The sequence below is a fragment of the Macadamia integrifolia genome, chromosome 4 (assembly GCF_013358625.1).
Source record: "Macadamia integrifolia cultivar HAES 741 chromosome 4, SCU_Mint_v3, whole genome shotgun sequence".
NCBI classification, from domain to species: Eukaryota; Viridiplantae; Streptophyta; class Magnoliopsida; order Proteales; family Proteaceae; genus Macadamia; species Macadamia integrifolia.
The window spans coordinates 12,693,195-12,712,735 of NC_056560.1; the positions used below are offsets into that span (position 1 = coordinate 12,693,195).

A 19,541-nucleotide genomic window follows, 5' to 3' on the forward strand; every position below is an offset into this window, starting at 1 on the left:
AGATCTACTACTTCATTATTACATATAATAATGTATTTAAGACTCTAGCTCATTGAGTTGGGCTTCTATTTAACCATCACCTTAACTGCAAAAACTCTTGAGAAAAACCTCTTCTGCTTCCTTTTCTTGTTCTTGGTAAAAGAAGGAAGCATTTGTTTGGAAGCTTTCTCATTGGCTCACTAAATTTGTTTTTCATTTGCTTTCCAATGAATGACATCTTAAAAGTCCAGAAACCAGACTTGGATTGAAGTCACTGTTTCAAAAATTGGAATCGGATTCGATTTGATAGATTATAATTCTTACAAACAAGTTTTTTCCTTGGTGAAGATGTACAAGTCTGTCTAAACACATAAAATAGGACAGACCGAATACAAATAGGGTGGAAAGTAAATTATGGAACCCATTAAAAAATCAAACTGAGTTACTTCAATTTTAATTTGGAAACATAGGCTTGTATCCATTTTTGATTTCAACATTTTGTATCTTGATCAAAATCAAACTGAAAATTAAACTATTGATGATACCCATAATTACATGTGGGGTCATAACTTTATTTTACGCATTCGAATAAAAACTATGAAATTCCATTGTTTACCATCATTTCCTTTTTCTTTTCCTTTTTATACTTTAACCTCATTATATGTGGGGTGCATAACTTGAGTAGATCACATTCACGTATTTTCAAATACCTTGTGATCGACAGATAGACTCCACTAAATACAGAGACATATAGGCCCTTCGCCGTGGGTTGAAATGATTCAAAAAAAAAAAAAAAATGATTTAAAAAACTGCTTCAGACCAAGTTACTGTTATTTCGAGGATGTGATAAGTGGAAACTTTCTAGCTGATTTACTCCAGTAGCCGGTTAAAATGCCGCGGTTTAATCTAAGAAAAGAGCAATTTTTATGGTTTAATGTCTACACCCGCTTTTTCAGATCAAGAAAAGCACTCACTAATCATTATTATATACTAATTAATTACTAAATTTAATAGAAAATTCGACCCCAGTCGCTCTCTCCCACTAAAAAGCTCGCACTCCTCGCTATTTATCTTCGCCACCTCTTTCATTTCACTCTTTAAGAGAACGCTTAAACGAAGGCCAGAATATCCAGAACTGAACCAGTGAGTTACGCACCTCCTTATCCTCCTCCTCCTCTTCCTCTTCTTCCCCTGTTCCAATTCCCAATTCTTCACGTTCTTCGTGATATAATCAATCCTCAATTTTTGGTCGCAGGCAAGCTAAGAGATGGTGATGTTTAAGGTTTCCCGTGTTGAAACTGCTCCTATCGATGGCCAGAAGCCAGGAACCTCTGGTCTGAGGAAAAAGGTAATCCAAATCTAACTCATTATGTTCAATTTGGATCTTCTCGTATTCGTTTACATAGCTATTCTAGACCGATTTCGTTGCAACTGTTCCTACATCCTTTTGATTTTGATCGTTGTTTGATGCTACATTCATGGATCTTCTGTTCTGTCTGATTTGGATTTGATTGATTTTTCTGGCCATTCGATTTGTTCTCTGCTTAGTTTAGACTAGTAATTTGGATTTATCGGATTGGGAGGAATTGTACTGCGGAGTGAGGAAGTTAGAAGAAGATCAATTTTGGTGTTGGGGTTTGGAAAGGAATAAACAATACGAGGAGACAAGGGTCCATCCACAACTTAAAGTTATAGGGCAGAACCAGATCTAATTAAAATTTTCAGATGGGAAAAATATAGTATTGGATCTATTTAGCGTGTCAATTGGTGGAAGCATCTCTGGATCCAGATCTTCCATCATGTGTAACACATCTTGTACAACTCAAAAGTTTGGGAACTGACAAATTTTCTGAACCAAATCGTCTTAACCAATGTATTGCATTTTTTTCCTTTCTTTCTTCTTGTGCGACAATTCTGGACTCTTTTCTTTTCTTCCCCACCCCCCTCTCTCTTTTGGTTGACACTTTAAATAAAAGGTAAACTGTAAACGAGTTGGGATCATCAGACGGGTTTAAAATTCATGTTTCCATGCGAAAGTACCCTTTTTGTCTAATATGATGAATCCATGTTGGAGTGCTCTCTCATTTTAGACTGCTTCTTAGAACCTGTTTTATGAATGTGGTTTTAAAATCAAACTAAATATGTCTTAATATATATAGTTACATAGTCTGATTTAACTATCTCAAGAGATAACAATTATTATATAATACCATATTATGAGAATTATGCAGCCATATTCGACATGCAAGTTGTCTTCTCTAAATAGTATAAAGAAAATGATCCTGTGCCTCTTGCCTGTTCTAGCAGCATCTTCCTGCTCATGTTTTGAGGCTTTGAGCCTCATCCTTCTCTCAAATCTTTCTGCTGGATAGATTCTCATGGATTACTAAATCCATGTGAAGGAATGTCGCTGGGATTGTCTTATAAAATTTCTGCATTTCTCCCTCTTTCTCCAGCATGGTGGCATAGTTTGAGAGGATGGAGATGTTCCCCTCCAAGTCAGTGTTCCAAGCTTGACTGTTTTCTATTTCCACATGGTAGTGGCTTCCTCCAAGTTGCTTAGGAGAGAAGTTCTCCTATCTCCAATTTCCCTTTTGAAAATTGGGCTCCAACCCTTTTCTCCTACGTAATGACTTAAGGTTTCAGTTTCTTATTCATTCATTCATTATGACAAGAGATTGAATAATGCAAAAATTCATTCTGCTTCTGTGGGCATTTTGTATTCTACTCCTGCTTGTCATCAGTGTAGTAGCTCGAAGACATTTTTAAGCGAAGATAATATTTCAAAGTATTTCCTCGTTTTTTCCCTTTGCCTTTGTTTTGAGGGTTTAATTTAATTTTCAGAATTTAAGAATTCTACAGTGACATGGGAGCAATCTTTTCTCAGGTGAAAGTGTTTATGCAACCTAATTACTTGCACAATTTCGTTCAATCAACATTCAATGCGCTACCACCTGAGAAGGTTAAGGGTAAGTATTCTCTTCTTTTTTATGCATCCAGAGTTCTGCAACATCCAGAGTTCTGTATCTGTAACTTATTGAGGTTGCATGTTTTTAGTAATTAGTAGTTTAAACAGGATATGGATGACATTTTCACCGCGGTCTGTTGAGTATGCTAATGTTGTGCTTCAGCAGAAGTTAAGATGCATGCTGCTAGTATATATTGCATATTTCTTTGAATTCAGGTGAAATGTCCAACTGAGCATCAATGCCTGGTACACTCTTGTCATTTGACAAATGCTAAATAGTAGTGGATAACATTCTGTGCTCATCAACATTCTATTCACTGTAATCGTGTTGTACTGCACAGTGAGTTTTCTCTTAGGCCTCTGACTTAATTGTTCACATATCATATGTGCGGCACTGGATGAAGTTGTTTGAGCTTCCACTCAAATGTACTGACCATGGCCTAAATATGAATTACATTTTCCTGCTCCTAGTAAAAAAATTCAAATATTGACAGGACTAATGATTGAACTGTTCAGACTTCAGACCAGGGGTATTACGCTTACCTGCTTTTTAGTACAAGTAGCTACAGGGTTTGCTATGACTTCTTTACTATCGTCCGACCGTTACCGAGGCTTTTTTGCCTCTGTTCAATACATAATGACTGAAGCTAACTTTGGTTGGTTAATCCAATCAGTTCATCGATGGTTGGCAAGTATGATGTTTCTAATGATGATCCTGCATATATTTCGTGTGTAGCACAATTGTTAAAACTAAACCAAACAATAAAATTATGGCAAGAACGTAGCAGAACGGGTGGTTTAGCACAAAGGCCCACCCATTTTTGGCTACATGGAATCTGACCTGGAAATTTCCATCTGTATGGATAAATAGGCTCCATTTTGGAGTAGCTAAAGCCTATGGGTAAAATTTGGTGGTCAAATTCAACCGTATGATCGCCTTCTAGTGGATTGCTCTTGTGTATTTTGGTTCCTACCTTTGCCTTCTGAACCATTCTTTTACCTTAGTTTTCTCCTTGTATATTTTGGATTGAGCTGAAATTTTGTAGGTTGATGAGGACTGTTGGTCTACCTCTACACCAAATTTAAAGCAGCCTAGCCAAGCAAAATGGCTGTTATGTTAGCACCTACTCTAAACTATTATTGGAGTTAATAAACCAACTCATGAGACAAATCAATTTGTTCTGGTTTAACTGTTTAAGAAAAATTTCAAAATAAAAAATTTCTTAAAATATCAAAAATAAGATTAGATGGAAATTGATATCTTGATTTAAGTTGCTTTTATTTGTTTTTGTGGCTTAAGTTGTTGGAATATTTGATTATGTAGGATAATTATTAGTTTTGAATGAATATAAGTAACCACGTATCTCTATAATGCAGGTGCTACACTTGTTGTTTCTGGTGATGGACGTTACTTCTCGAAAGATGCAATTCAGGTAATTTTTATCTTTATTATTTGATGCCATGAATGCCAAAGTCCATTAGCTCTGTTTCCAATTTTGAACTTTGATTCTGGAATTTTTTGACTTGACTTTGGCATATTCTCATTAAGTTGAACTGGACATCAGGCTTTCACTGCATTTGAACATTTTAATTAATTTAACTTAACTGTCAAATTTGTTCTCTCTTTTTGAGCATCTTGTTCTAAGGTCTCTTTGACCAATTGATGTCTTAAGGTTCCTTCATCCCTGTCTATCTTTGAGTTTTTTCAGGATGGGGTAATGCAAGTATGCAACCCAGGTTCCAAAACCCTGCTTTGGGTCACTATGGGCCCAGTAAGATGAATAAATTCACAACTATAAGGATGAGTGGCAATTTTGTAAATTTATGGAACAATTCAAGACCCTTTTGAAAGGAATAAAGGACCCTGGGACCAAACTGTAATTATAGGTGGGAATTAAGGACTTTTCTGATATTTAAAATGAAGGGGGAATGAAAAAGAATCAAGGTTCTAAGTTGATTTTTTTTTCTTGTGGGGTGGGGGGGGGGGTGGGGTTGTTGTTTTGGTAGAGGAAGTAGAACAAGAATAGAGCAGAACTTCATAAACTAACCTTGTAATCAATGGGGAAGAAGAGAGGATAAGAGAAGAGTTTGGGTATAGGATACCATTCCTGTATGCCAAACTCAACAACTCCAAAATTCTTTAAAAAAACTCATATTCTTTATTCCAATCATTTCCAATTGATGGGATGTGTATTACACATATAAAAACCTTCTAAAATTCTTAAATCGAATCATAAAAGGATTCCTAATCACTAACGCACTGAATAAAGTAATCTCGTGTTCTAACTTTGCTTCCTACTTTATGGGCTTATAAATCAGGTTCACCGCAATGAAACCCAAAATATATATATATATATATATATAAATAAATAAAAGACTCAACCTATATTATAACTACCCAAGGTCATTTCAGCCAATTGCATCACAGGGGAGTGAGTTTACTTAAAAATATGTTGCTTTCTTTAGGCATTACTAGGTATAGGTATTAAATTGTGTTAGTTTTCAAGTTTGTATTTTGTCCAACTTGCCTTTTTATTTTATCCACCTCTTGTGTCTTTTCTAGTATCTGTATTCGGGCCTAAATATTTCTGGGTGAAACACTGTGAACCCCACACTGTTGTTTCACTGCTAAATTGCTGTCCTAAAAATGGGCAGATAATTATCAACATGGCAGCTGCAAATGGAGTGAGACGGGTTTGGATTGGACAAAATGGATTACTTTCGACACCTGCTGTATCAGCTGTAATCCGTGAAAGAATTGGGGCTGATGTAAGTTCAAAGCTCTTCTTGAAATATTATCTCCAGCAACAGTACCTGGTTGTCTGATTTTTTTTTTTTATAAAAATTGAAATTTAAGTTTTATCATTTTCATGTCTGAGTAAACTACTGTAAATAAGTTTATCATGTTCACTGATAAACATTGCATTTTAATATCAGGGATCCAAGGCAACAGGAGCATTTATATTGACTGCAAGTCATAATCCTGGTGGTCCTAATGAGGTATGTGGAGGATGTCTCACCTTCATTTCATCAGGTGCCTTCTAAAGCTACCAACCTTCCCCTCATCTTTTACACTATGCAGAAATTGGAGTTCATCACACTCTCTTGTTTCATATTCATTTGTGTTTACCTAGCCTTGAGACTTTTGCAGATTTGCCTTCGATCTCATAGAATTTGAAAGGCAAAGGTGAAAACCACTTCAAAACTCCCCAAAACTAGATTGCTTAAAATAATGGTGAGGTGTAACTCTGCAAAACCTGGGAAAAAGTACTAAGTTCTCTCTTCAATGTTAGCAAATACATGGAGCAAATATGAGCTATTATCACCAAGCTTGATGTAATTTCATCATCAAAAAATATCATCTCTAAATGGGTAAAACTTATTCCTTTCAAGGATTCCTAATTTAATTTTATCTCTTCTTTAGTAAGTGTCAATTCTTACTCTTGTGTCTAAGACTCCTTAGCAATGATTTATGGAGCTGAAGGTTGGGCAGAAAAGAAACAATATATAAAAGAAACTTACTGTAGCTGAATTGAGGATGTTGAGATGGATGAGTGGTAAAGCTAGCATAGATAATGTAAGGAATGATTAAATTAGAGCTAATTTAGGAGTAACTCAAATACATGATAAGTTGTAGAAAGTAGTTTGAGGTTGCACAAACATGTGCAATGGAGGCCTTTAAATGCTCATGTACAGAGGGGTGATTTTATTCAGATTGAAGGAGCTAAAAGAGCTAGGGATTTAAGCCTAAATGACTCTAGGAGAAGTGGTGAGGAAAGACATAATAACTAGGACCAGTAACAAGTATTATTTTGATTGGAGAAAAAAGGATCCATGGAACCGATCCGATTTAGTTGGGATAAGGTTGAATTGAGTTTAGTTTTGTTGTATCCACAGACTGCTTTCTTCATGGAAGGCTCTCCAATCTCTGCCATTCCTCACCTTAATACAAAGATTGGGGCTTGACACCATGTGCTTGAAGTGAAGGTATTTGGCCTTTGAAAGGTGGGATCTCCTTTAACAATGTTGGCTTCTTTGTAGATTCTAAGATCACCAATTCCACCCTGAATCACCTCAGGCTATTTAGATTTCTTGTCTATTGAGATCACAGATCTGTCTGAACATCCTAGAGGAGTTCATAGAAGCATGGAAGATAAGTTCGTCTTGGTTAAACATGCTGGAGTGTTTTGTATTTCAACGGGGAAGAATTCAAAATATCTCAATGAATCTGTTTGTATTCAACTAAAATCATATACGATGTACATAATATTGACCAGAGTAACCATAATTTGAATCAAAATCACTAAAATTTAGTCTTGGCTATGATCAAAAATGAAATCTGCTTCCATGTATGGAAGGAGTTTTATGGGGGTATAGGCTATTGTGTTAGTGATACCTTCAAGTCAGAGAAAGGTTATGGCGGGCATGGATCGAAATTTTGGTTGAGATGACCAAAATTTCACGAAAAGTACTTTGGTTTCAACAAGCCTTGAAACGAAACAGAGGTTGACTCTACAGACATACCGGATTTTGATTCATTTCACTGAAATTCTGAACTTTCACCCAATTTTTCCTGAGAACTCTAGAACTATTGGAAAACCTCATTTTTTGACAAGTCTTTCATTTTTTCTATTGAATCAAGACTTGATGGTCAACTATGGAGCATCCACTTTAATATTTAGGTGGATTTGAAGCATCATTTGATCATATTTCCTCAAAATTTCAAATTTCCACCTATAAGGCTGTTGTGATGGATTTTGAGAGATTCTTCAGGCAGAGGATGAAATGTCCGCCACATATCCTAAGGTACAAAACTGAAATACCATTTTCGGTGTCCTTTTTCCAATCTAATGCTTCAAACGTATGTAAAACATGCTTAAATTGGCAATCCCTAGTTTTTTGGGGTGTATGGAAAATTAATCCTTATTCTAATAGGCAATCCCTATTAATCATCTATGATGACACTTTTTGACATTAGTATACTATTAAATGGATTTTCTTCATTTTTAATAGATATTTCAATTGTTTTTATTGAATGTTGAGCTTTCTATTGCTAAACTATTTGTAGAATATGTTATATAAGAGAGGATTATTGAAGCCCGCTTAAGAAGAGAAGATATTATCTTGGGGAACCAATTTGGTTTTATACCTAGATGGTCCACGACATATACTATTCACCTTCTAAAGAGGCTCATGGAGATATTTAGAGCATACAAAAGGAACCTTCACATGGTCTTTATAGACCTTGAAAAAGCCTATGACAGAGTCCATAGAGAGCTCTTATGGGCCTATGGCATGTTCTAAAGAAGAGTAGGGACTCAAGTATCTATGTGGATATTATTAAGGACATGTATGTGGACGTAGTGACCAGTGCGGAACTACTGAGGGCCAATGTAGTGAATTCCCAGGTACAACTGGGTTACATCAAACATCAGCTCTAAGCCCTTATTTGTTTACGTTAATCATGGATGGTCTCACTAGACACATTCAAGACGGGGTTCCTTGGTGTATGTTATTTGCTAATGATATTATTCTAATAGATGAGACTGTGGAAGGGACTAATGCTAAGCTGGAGTTATAGAGAACAAGTTTGGAATCAAGAGGTTATAAGCAGCGCAAAGACAGAATATATGAGGTGTAACTTTAGTCAAACTAGGACATTCGATGAATCAGTGAAACTTGAGGGGCAATAACTACCACCGAGTATTTGTTTTAGATACCTAGGGTCAACCATTAACAATGGGGGGATATAGAGGATGATGTTTCCCACAGAATTAAAGTGGGTTGGATGAAGTGGAGAGGTGCAATGGGAGTGTTATGTGTCAAATGCTTGCCTATTAAGCTTAAGGGAAAATTTTACAAGACGGTGATAAGATCAGCTATGACACATGGGGCGAAATGTTGGGCAGTCAAGAAAAGTAATGTAGACAAACTGGGCATAGTAGAGATGAGGATGTTAAGGGGAATGTGCAGTAAGACAGAGAGATAGAGTCAGGAATGATTGTATCAGAACCAATGTGGGGGTTGCATAATCCAGGACAAGCTCTGGGAGTGCTGTTTGAGGTGGTATGGTCATATATCCAACGGAGACCTAAAATCACCATAGGAGAAGTGGTAAGAAAAGATATGCAGAATCTAGGGCTCAACCCAAGTATGAGCATAGATAGAGTTGTTTGGAGGACGAAAACCTATGTAGCCGACACTTTTTAGGGGGATGTTCTCAAGATGCTATTCTGACTTTTGTGTTCTACTTATTTTTACTTCTTCACTATTCTTTTATCACCTTTTATTTCCTTTTCTTCTTTTACAATTTAGCTGCTTTTGGATCCATGTAGCCAACCACATTTAGTTGGGATAAGGCTATGGTTGTTGTTTGGTTGTTGTTGTTGTTGTTATTATATAAGAGAAAGGATATCGAAATATATAGCGTACCATACCAACCTAAGGTTTGAAGCGAAACTACCATTTTGGATATGCACACTTTCCGATGGGCATTGGTTTTTCCGACTTCTGAGTTTAAAGAATGAATTACAAGTAATCTATCCATGCTTTGCAAGTTTATATTGCAGGAGAGGATAACACCAAAGCTACATGAAATTGATAGAAAGAGAAACAATAAATCAAAGGTGAAATGATGATTCATGCATTCATATCTCATTACCCTGTGGTTGTGTTGAATCAGCGAACATACAATTGTCCAAGCTGAAAAGAGGTTTGACTAGGAAAAGTGGATCAAAAGGAGCTTAGATTGTTCAGTTGGTAAAGGATTTAGGTGTTGAATATCTGTGTTCCATGGGGATACCATTGAAGTTTCTCAATGAAGTGAATGAACTAACAATGCTTGCTAATATTAAGGCCCTAAAAATGTGTTTCATTACTGTCGACATTCTCAACAACTCTCTCCAATTTCCAAGATGTTCTAGTGATATTTATAATTTGCTTTCACAGGATTTCGGGATCAAGTACAACATGGAGAATGGTGGACCTGCTCCTGAGGGAATTACGGATAAGATCTATGAGAACACAAAGTCAATAAAGGAGTACTTCATTGCGGAAGATTTACCAGATGTACTGACTATATGCTAGCAGCAATAAAAAAATTATTTTTTATTTGCATTAAGTGTAGCCTAACCCCATCCACCTCTTTTTCTTGATAAATAAATAGTTTATGTTTTTGATAGTGTTCTTATGTTCTCAACTTTCTCAATGAATTCGGTAGGTCGATATTTCCAATATAGGCGTAACAAGTTGTGCCGGGCCTGAGGGACAATTTGACATTGAAGTTTTTGATTCAGCTAGTGATTATGTCAAATTGATGAAGTAAGTAATTCTTCACATGATAGTGCATAAGTGTGGTTTTTTTTTTTTTTTTCCGGAATGAGGGGTTTTTTTTTCCGGGAATGAGGATAAGCTGTCATTTATGTTGAAATATGGTAATATGATACATTAGAACGGCTTGATTACAGAGCATGAAGTAATAGCTCATAACAGTGATGTCTTCTTTCCAGTTTGTAAAGTTTCTGAACGTAATCCCATGCAGCTATACCTTTTGAATGGAACTGAGAACCATATGATATCTTGTGCTTTCGCTGATCTATGCTTTTGAAATCTACCATTTTTTTCTTTTTGTTTAGAGATTAAGTGAGACAGACCCATATGATATTTTCAATGAGTAAGATTCACCTAACTAGCAACTCTCGAAGATTTGGAGAAATTATATATTTGAGCATACATGAAGCTAGCAATATTTGCAGAAATGCTGAGAGAAAATTGAAGTGGTTAACTATTCATTCAAAGTAATTATTACATGGCGTTCTTAATGAATGTAGCAAAGAAATTTGGCTTTAGGTTCAAAATGTTATCGCAATGGTGGAGATTTAGGGCCCGTTTGATAACGTTTCTGCCATTTCTTGAAACAGAAACGGCAGAAACATAAATTTCTGTTTCTAGAAACAGAAATGGAATTGAAGGTGTTTGATAAGTCATGTTTCTGGTAGTTGATAGTAACCAGTGAAAGAATGGCCACGAGTCGTTTCCAGAAACAGCGAAACAAGTAGAGCCTGGGTCGTTTCTTGAATCATAAATAGGAAGAAATTTCTATTTCTATTTTTGAAAACAAGTGAAACGAAACAGTTTTATGAAACGCTTTTTGTTCCGTTTCAGCCGTTTCTGGACCCAGAAACGGCAGAAACACGTTTCTTGAAATGTTATCAAACGGGCCCTTACTCTTTTGAGAGAAAAGGCAATCAGCTATGGTAATGATTTATCAGCAGATGGATATTATGAGAACCATCTATTAATTATAACTGTAGTAACATTTTTGCCCTTTAGAGTAACTCTTGTTACTTTCTGGTTTAAGGGAATTTTGGGTAATCTATCGCTTTGTCATTTAGTAAAGTGATGAATCTTAACCTAAGGTGCTTCAGTATCTGCTTTAGGGAGCTTCATGTGGCAGGTTTAAGTTACCCTTGCATTTATCTATCAAAAAACAAAAAATAAATAAATAAAAACCCCCAACCACTTGGATAAATGAAGTCCTATTTTCTGGGTCTTAAGAAAAGTTCACAACTTCAATAACAGCTTTGCCACTTACCAGGCAAAGGCCCAATAGAGGATGGTTGTAGAGCTGATGCTGTTTGGGATGCTATCATGCTGAAGACAGGGTTAATCTTGCTGTGTACATTATGTGATGGGTGATCTGGTTTGCCTATATTTCTGAAAAAGATGGGTTGTGCAGTGAAGTAATCCACATTGCTAGATTTTGGAACTGAAGTTGTCGTGTTATGCTCTGGACTCCCTTCGGGCCTTCCCCCTGACATACATAGTTAACTTCAGCGATACATAATGAATATATCGTCTTTTCATATAGAAATATTTTCTAGATGTCAAAACATAATGCTGGTACATTTTTCTCTTTCCTTGTCTATAGTTACATGATAAAATTGATATCTCATCCCATAGTTAGTCCCTTCTATTGTTTATTATTAGATAAAAATTAATTTTTTTCTTATACATCACGTAGAATCGTAGATGCTCCTATAAGCAGAAATTCAATTGATGCTTTGATCTGAAAGTAGTGCATTACCCATTTTTTGTGTGACACTTGCCCCCTCGTCAATAACGGTTATACTATTTGCTCAACCTTACATCGTTAAAATTCATGTAGAGTATTACCATGGAGGAAACAATAATAAATACTTATATAATACATGCATGGGACATAGAAATGTATGTACTTGTAGTCAGTTACATGAATGTGCCTTTTATTACTATTCAAACTTTAACAGCAGCTACAAAGGATATTTGTTGCTAGATTTTTTCAATTTCATTTACTGTTGTTTATCTTGGCCAAGGATTAAAGTATCAGTATCGATCGCCGTATCGGTTGGCCAAAATTAAGATACGTATCGGAGGATATAGTATCGTATCGGAGATATGCTAAGATACGCTAAAGATACAAACATAAATGGATAGGAAACATTTTTTTAAACACTTTTGCATAAAGAATTTGTTGAAAAAAGCTATTGATAACATATATTATGCATAAACACTAAATTGAGGGTATCGCACTAAGAATTCAAGGTTTGTAGTTGTCCCATAAATGTAAAATCCTTATTCTTAACCTTGATTTCCACTTTAGTTAGAGAAATATGGTTGGCAGCAACTTTGGAACAAAAACCTCTCAAAAAATCATGTTTTTCTGAAAAATTATCCATCTTGGCCAGTATATGACCATAGCGCAATGTATCGGTAGATACCGATACTCACCGATACGTATCGATACATACTGATGCTCACCGATACGTACCGATACTCACCGATACGTACCGATCAATACATACTGATACTCACCGATACATACCAATACATACCGAAACGTACATTTCACCTCGATTTTATATTTTCCATAGAGTCGTATCGATGTGTATCGGTGGTGTATTGATGCATATCGGTATGTATCGTAGGATATATATCGATAAGAAAGGATTTTAAAAATTTAATGTATCGTATCGGTGTATATCGTATCGGTTGGCTAAATTTAAAATATGTATCGAAGGGTATCGTATCGGTATCAAAGATACTTTAAACCATGATCTTGGCCCACCTTAGTATGAAGAGGAAAGAGATACAGTTATACCAATTTGAATGTCACCGATCAACATTCTAATGTAAGGAATGGACAAGCAATGACCAAAATTAGGTGAACCACTTCCATATGTAATCCAATGGTTATCTTAAATTTAGTTTTTATGATTCATTCTGTCTTCTTGATGTTTTCTGTGGCTTATCTGAGTTGTTTTTAGAAAGCATTTTCTTTAAAAGACTTTGGTCTAGTTGTTAAGTGCTGGTGAACATGTTGCAGAATTTATCATATGATGCTTTTATGTGTAACTGGATGCCTGTTAAATAATCAAACAGTACTTTATTCAAGTAAAAAAGTTCTTGTTATGTTGATGCCAGTATATATTTATCATCTTCAAATTTATTTCCTCCTCACCCCTTTCTTTTGACAGTAAAGTTTACCTCGTCTCTGACACTGTTAAGGTTGATTAAATATATATTCTATTTGGACTATAAATACTTCTCCAGATTGCAATGTAATATATATGTATGCTTACCGCTGGTGCCCTTTCACAAGTTTATGTGGCATTCTCCTCTTAAATTTCCAGGTCAATTTTTGATTTTGAGTCTATCCAGAAGCTGCTTGCTTCTCCGAAATTTTCATTCTGGTATGTAGATGGCTCCACTTTTGCATTTATCACTTTTGGATTAATCAAGCTGAATATACCTGATCTGATAGCACAATTTCAGTCTCTGTAGCACGACTTAAACCTTTTTTTTTTTCTGTCTTTAGTTTTGATGCACTTCATGGAGTTGGTGGAGCTTATGCCAAACGTATTTTTGTAGAAGAGCTTGGTGCAAGTGAAAGTTCATTATTGAACTGCACACCAAAGGTATCAATGTATTTATGGATCGCATTTGCATGTGCAGATGAAAGTGTTGCACTAATCCTTCTTATGTCCTATGATCATTAATAGTTCTTTGTTGCACTTATAACGGTGGCTTTGTACAAACAGGAAGACTTTGGTGGAGGGCATCCGGATCCAAACTTGACCTATGCAAAGGAGTTGGTTGCTCGCATGGGTTTAGGCAAAACAAAACCTGAACAGGAACCGCCAGAATTTGGTGCAGCTGCTGATGGTGATGCAGACCGTAACATGATCCTTGGTAAAAGGTATTAGCACACTCTCTGTTGGGTGAGAGTCGATACACTTGTCTGTGAACATAAATTTTTTATTTTTTTTCCTTAGGTTTTTTGTGACTCCTTCAGATTCTGTTGCCATTATTGCTGCCAATGCTGTTCAGTCCATTCCTTACTTTTCTGATGGTTTAAAGGGAGTTGCCAGGTACATGTTGCTTTCTTTCCTTGCTATCTGCTCTTTAAATTTTTTTTCTTTATTTATATTGAAACACCGACTTACTATCATATATATTTATACCATTTTGTGCTTCTCAGTGTGCTAGTTACGCTATTCTATTTATAGGAATATCTTTTTGCATTTTTTCATTTAGTAGACGGTATTTTGGTACATTTTCCGAGTTCTGCGTGAACTATTTTCTTCTTGTGAAAATCACTGTATTATTTGGAATCACTGCTTGCAGGAGCATGCCTACATCTGCTGCACTTGATGTTGTAGCTAAAAATCTAAATCTGAAGTTTTTTGAGGTATTATGTTATACAAAATGCATAGACTTCTTCTTGGAAGGCCTCTGCTAATATTTTGAGTGGGATTGTATGGTCTCTCTTTTGATCAGGTTCCAACAGGCTGGAAATTTTTTGGGAACTTAATGGATGCTGGATTATGTTCAGTTTGTGGTGAAGAAAGTTTTGGAACTGGTGAGTTTTATGATCTGTTCTTCTGAGAGATTATGTTTTCTCTTATTTTCCTATGTACGTACCTAGAGATTCGAAAATTCCTCAATATTCTTAAGTTTTTTTTTCCCCCTTTCCCTGGTTGTGTGGTGGTGCTTTGCTTACAGGTTCTGATCATATACGGGAGAAGGATGGCATTTGGGCTGTTTTGGCTTGGCTATCCATTCTTGCCTATAAAAATAAGGGCAATCTCAACGGAGGAAAACTGGTCACTGTTGAAGACATAGTTACTCAGCACTGGGCTACTTATGGTCGCCATTATTATACTCGATATGACTATGAAGTATGAGATATGATGATTATTGCTTTAATATTTAGATCTTATCCCTTGAACCACAGACCATGGATCATTATCTTCATTTTGACTTGCTCAAATTTTTTCTTGAAGAATGTTGATGCAGGTGCAGCAAAGGAGCTGATGGCACATTTGGTCAAGCTGCAAGCTTCTCTACCTGATGTGAACAAGTACTTTCTTCAATTTCCCAAGCTCTCAGTGACTTGCTTAAAGTTACTTTTCAAGAATATTAAAAGTGGATGACGAGGAAAATGATATAGGTATAAAAAGGTAGTTGACTCATAGGCATGGTCAACAGAAGAGTCAAAATCCTAATATTGCAATGGCACATGCTATAAATAACATTGCTTCCAACTCCAGGTTTTGCCAATTTATCCACGCCATTTGCTGATCTTGACACCTAGAAAGGAGATATTAATGGGGGCCAATGGGCGTAGATATCTTGGTTTACGGAAACAACTTTCATTCTCCATTTCCCCATTCCCCATTCCCCATTCCTCCAGTCCTTAGTGCGATATAAATATAATATATAAAATGAAAAAGAAGTATGCATCAGGAAGAAGCCAGAAGGAACAAGAAGAAAAATTAGGGAAAAAAAGGTGGAGGCAGCAATTTCTGTAACAAAAAAAAGAAGAAAAACAAAGTGCAATGCAAAATGGTGCCAAGCCTGGCCACTGCGGACAAGGTGACTCTTTGTCGACTAGTGTAGGTGCCTTATTGCAAACTGAAAGGCGTGTGCATGCCTTGACAACTATGTTTTCTGTAAGTTGGGCCATTGGGTGTTTTTGCACTGCTATTTGACCTTTTAGTCTGGCTTTTATTCTTTTACCAAAACAGAAAGGTATGAACCTTGTTTTGCATTAATAGGGTGTCAGTAGAAGCTCCACAGCTTTGGAGAACATCATTTGAGTTTTCTCTCCTGTTGAGTTTTAATCAACCTGGTTTGCTCCACTTTTTAGGAGTATTCTTATAATCTTATTTAAAATTAAGCACCAAATTACAATCTTTCTAGTATATTTAGAGCATTCTTCTATAAAATCTATTTATGGTGGATATCTGTAAGACTCTAACTATATGAACCATACATGGTGAATGTCTTAAAACCATAAGACAGGCTCCACCTTATGCAATGTGAGTTTCAAAGTGATGTCTGACATGCAATTCATGGTGCTATCCGTTTAATTGATTTGCTGTTGTTTTTTACAGGACCATAAAAGGAATAAGGTCAGATGTGTCTAATGTTGTGAAAGCTGATGAGTTTGAGTATAAAGATCCTGTTGATGGCTCAATCTCAAAACACCAGGGTATCAGATATCTGTTTGAAGATGGATCACGATTGGTAATTGATACTTTCCTCATCCTCTACTAGATATTCATTTTTTAGGATAATCTGAGGTAGGGCACAACAATTTGAGCATTCTAGTGGCCTAATTAAGTGCCTCAATATATATAACTTTCAAAATGCGGTAAAGGCTAACGAAAATTAAACTTTTGTTGAGTAGTCATCTCATTAGTTATTGCCATGCTTAAGTATTGTTTAAGTTCACAATGTAATTGTTCATTCTTTTAATATAGCACATGGAAAATGTGAACTGAGTTTTTTCTTTTCTTTTTCAAGGCCTTATTGTCATTGCTTCCCCTGAATGTGATTCCAGGTTTTCCGCCTCTCTGGAACTGGCTCTGAAGGTGCCACCATCCGTCTTTACATTGAGCAATATGTGAAGGATGCTTCAAAGACTGGGAGGGATTCCCAGGAAGCATTAGCTCCTCTTGTAAGAATTCATAGTCCTTACTCCTTGCATCTCTTTTTTATCCTCATCTTTAGTCATCGTCTAGGGTTTGACTGTTTTGCATGTTGGCTGCAGGTGGAGGTTGCTCTGAAGCTTTCTAAGATGCAGGAGTTTACTGGCCGATCTGCTCCTACTGTTATTACATAAATCAACTGCTAAACATAGCAGATTTTTTTTTCCCCATTAAATATAAAGTATGTGTTTTCATCAGTTTGGCAATTATTTGAGTTGTTTAATGTTTAAACAAGAAAATTTCGAGTTTGTAATTTTGCAGGATGGGTGATAGTAGTATTTCTTTGCCTTACAAATGTTTCGTACTTGGTAGCAGAAGCTAGGCAGGCTGGTGACAGCCAATCAGTGCTCCTTATCGGTTCCATCAATGGGGACAGAGGTCATTTCATGGGGGCATGAGAGTGGGGGTGCTAGGGGAGGCTACGCCCCTCATAGAGGAAACATCATCCCATAATTTTATGGGAAAAAGAACGCTATCTCGTCGCATCATTCCTGCACTCAAACTGAGGAGTCTATGAAATTACCCCCACTGAAATCGAGAATCACATGCATTCTCATGGCCCTTGCACTAGTGCAGGGGTCATGTGACCAAGTAACAATTTCTGTCTCAATTTTATATTAATTTATAGTGGGAAGATTCCTTAAAAGGCAATGTGGCTCCTACAATCTACATTAGTGAAGAACCTAATGGGTAAACACACAGGAAACATCAATAGGATGTAATTTTTGCCTTTCATGAATGGCGAAACGGTCATTTTGCCCAATTTGTATTTAGGTATAGGGGTCACATTGCCTTTCTAGCTTCTTTTTCCCAATTTTTAGGAATTTAATTGTCTTTCCAACTATTCAGAGGAATCTAACGCCTTCCGTGCATGTCTCTCTTTTTCTAGCATTAAATGTCCTTGCTGCTATACAGTGTAGGATATCATTTTACCACATCTCATAGGGGGGCTTCTCTATGCTTAATACCTTTTACCTCACATGAAATGTTCTCATTTTAGAAATTTTGAACATCATTTACTATTTTTCTCGGATTTATTTCCTTACTGGTTTGTCTTCAACTTGAAACATCCAAACCATGGATTTTGGATTTTGGATTTTGGCATTGTAGATCATTTAAATACATTTTCATTAGTTTCTTGCAAAATTTAAAAGATGAAAATCGAGAAGCAAATATTAGGAATTTCTCTATTTTCGAAACAAAATGGAGAAATAGGAGGAGGGGGAGGCGGAACAATTCGTGCTTGACACTTTCCACCCTTCTCTTTGAATGTCTTCTCCCTTGGGCTTTTTGTCCCGAAATTTAGCCTAGGGTAAAAAAAATTCTTGGATTAGAAACATGGCCAAAGTAATAGAAATGTTATCATGCAGCCTAAACTTTTACTTAATGGGAAGAAGGAATCTCATAGTTACTAAATACAAGTATAACATGCATTGCCAGATCATATTATTTAAAAAAACATTTTTTGTATACACGTTGGACAATTTTTTCTTACACCATGCGATGAAGTTCACCATGTGGATCGAAGGGATGTGACTAGATTTTTCCCCTCCTCTCCCCTCCCCATTGAGTGGCCCTAAGGCGACGCGATAAATGAATATCCATTCACTTTGGCATTAGGAAAACTCTTATCATTTTGCATTTGTCACTATAGATACAATATAAAATTCAGATGTCATTTTTAATATTTGTAGTACTTGTTTCATTTTATCTATCAATTATCATATGTATATAACTTACAAATAATATAAATTAAAATTTTAAAGAAAAAAATTATATATTTAGCTTTTTTTATTTTTTATTTTTTAAACTCATTTCCTATTTCTCAAGTAATTGAATAAGAGATAGAGACTGAGGATAAACCCAGCTGGACCCACGTCATGCACCATGCATATTCACCTTAAAGACTATGCACACACGCATACACACAAACACACAGAGAGTAACGACTGAAAGATTTAATCAAACCAAAATTGGATGAGAGATTATATTTTTTTGATAGAAGGGTAAGAGATTACTTCAGGAAAGATAAGTTTTGTCGTTTTCTATTAAGAACAAGAATAAAAGTAACATTGGTGTAATAAATGCATAATAAGCACACTATTTCTATGGTTTCTTCAAGATGAAACGTTGGTTTTATTTATTTAGTTCTAATAATACTGAATTATTTGGATAAAATTTGGTTAGGCCGAATTATTCGGGACTTTTTCCAATTTCTTTATTTGATTCAGATTTAGTGTGACTTATTCGTAAAATTCGGTTCCACTGAATTATTCTCAAATAATTTGGTGAATTAAATAACTAGGAGATAGAGAGACATGGGAGCTTTGTCATAAACAAATTCTTTTTTATAAACCCTATTTATCTGATGGAGAAAAAAGGGAAAAAAGAAAAAAAGGGTTGAGAATTTGTACCTATTATATGAGTGATTGAACAAATGAGGTGGAAAGCTTCTGAGACAAGTTCTTTAAATGCAATTATTATTATCTATTGATGTGGCACTCAATTTTTTACCACCCCATTAGGGTAGAGTTTGACATTATTTATAGGAAAGTTGATAC

General features: G+C 35.8%; 1 protein-coding gene across 1 annotated transcript; it reads left to right on the forward strand.

The window, feature by feature from the left end:
- Positions 1-978: 978 nt before the first annotated feature.
- On the forward strand, positions 979-17,275 carry LOC122077124 (phosphoglucomutase, cytoplasmic). Its single transcript, XM_042642931.1, has 19 exons — positions 979-1,122; positions 1,235-1,327; positions 2,867-2,948; positions 4,325-4,380; positions 5,603-5,716; positions 5,885-5,947; positions 9,896-10,015; positions 10,167-10,267; positions 13,618-13,677; positions 13,803-13,902; positions 14,026-14,183; positions 14,260-14,355; positions 14,612-14,675; positions 14,765-14,846; positions 14,990-15,165; positions 15,271-15,347; positions 16,384-16,516; positions 16,833-16,949; positions 17,043-17,275. Exons 2-19 carry the CDS (start codon positions 1,247-1,249, stop codon positions 17,112-17,114), a joined length of 1,752 nt encoding a protein of 583 aa, XP_042498865.1. The 5' UTR covers positions 979-1,122; positions 1,235-1,246; the 3' UTR covers positions 17,115-17,275.
- Positions 17,276-19,541: the final 2,266 nt, after the last annotated feature.

Excerpts from the sequence above, each read along its gene's own strand:
- LOC122077124 (XM_042642931.1), top strand. The coding sequence starts at position 1,247 with ATGGTGATGTTTAAGGTTTCCCGTGTTGAAACTGCTCCTATCGATGGC. Across the intron at positions 5,717-5,884 it reads GTGAAAGAATTGGGGCTGAT|GGATCCAAGGCAACAGGAGC; the intron begins GTAAGTTCAAAG and ends TTTTAATATCAG. Across the intron at positions 14,676-14,764 it reads TAAATCTGAAGTTTTTTGAG|GTTCCAACAGGCTGGAAATT; the intron begins GTATTATGTTAT and ends TCTTTTGATCAG.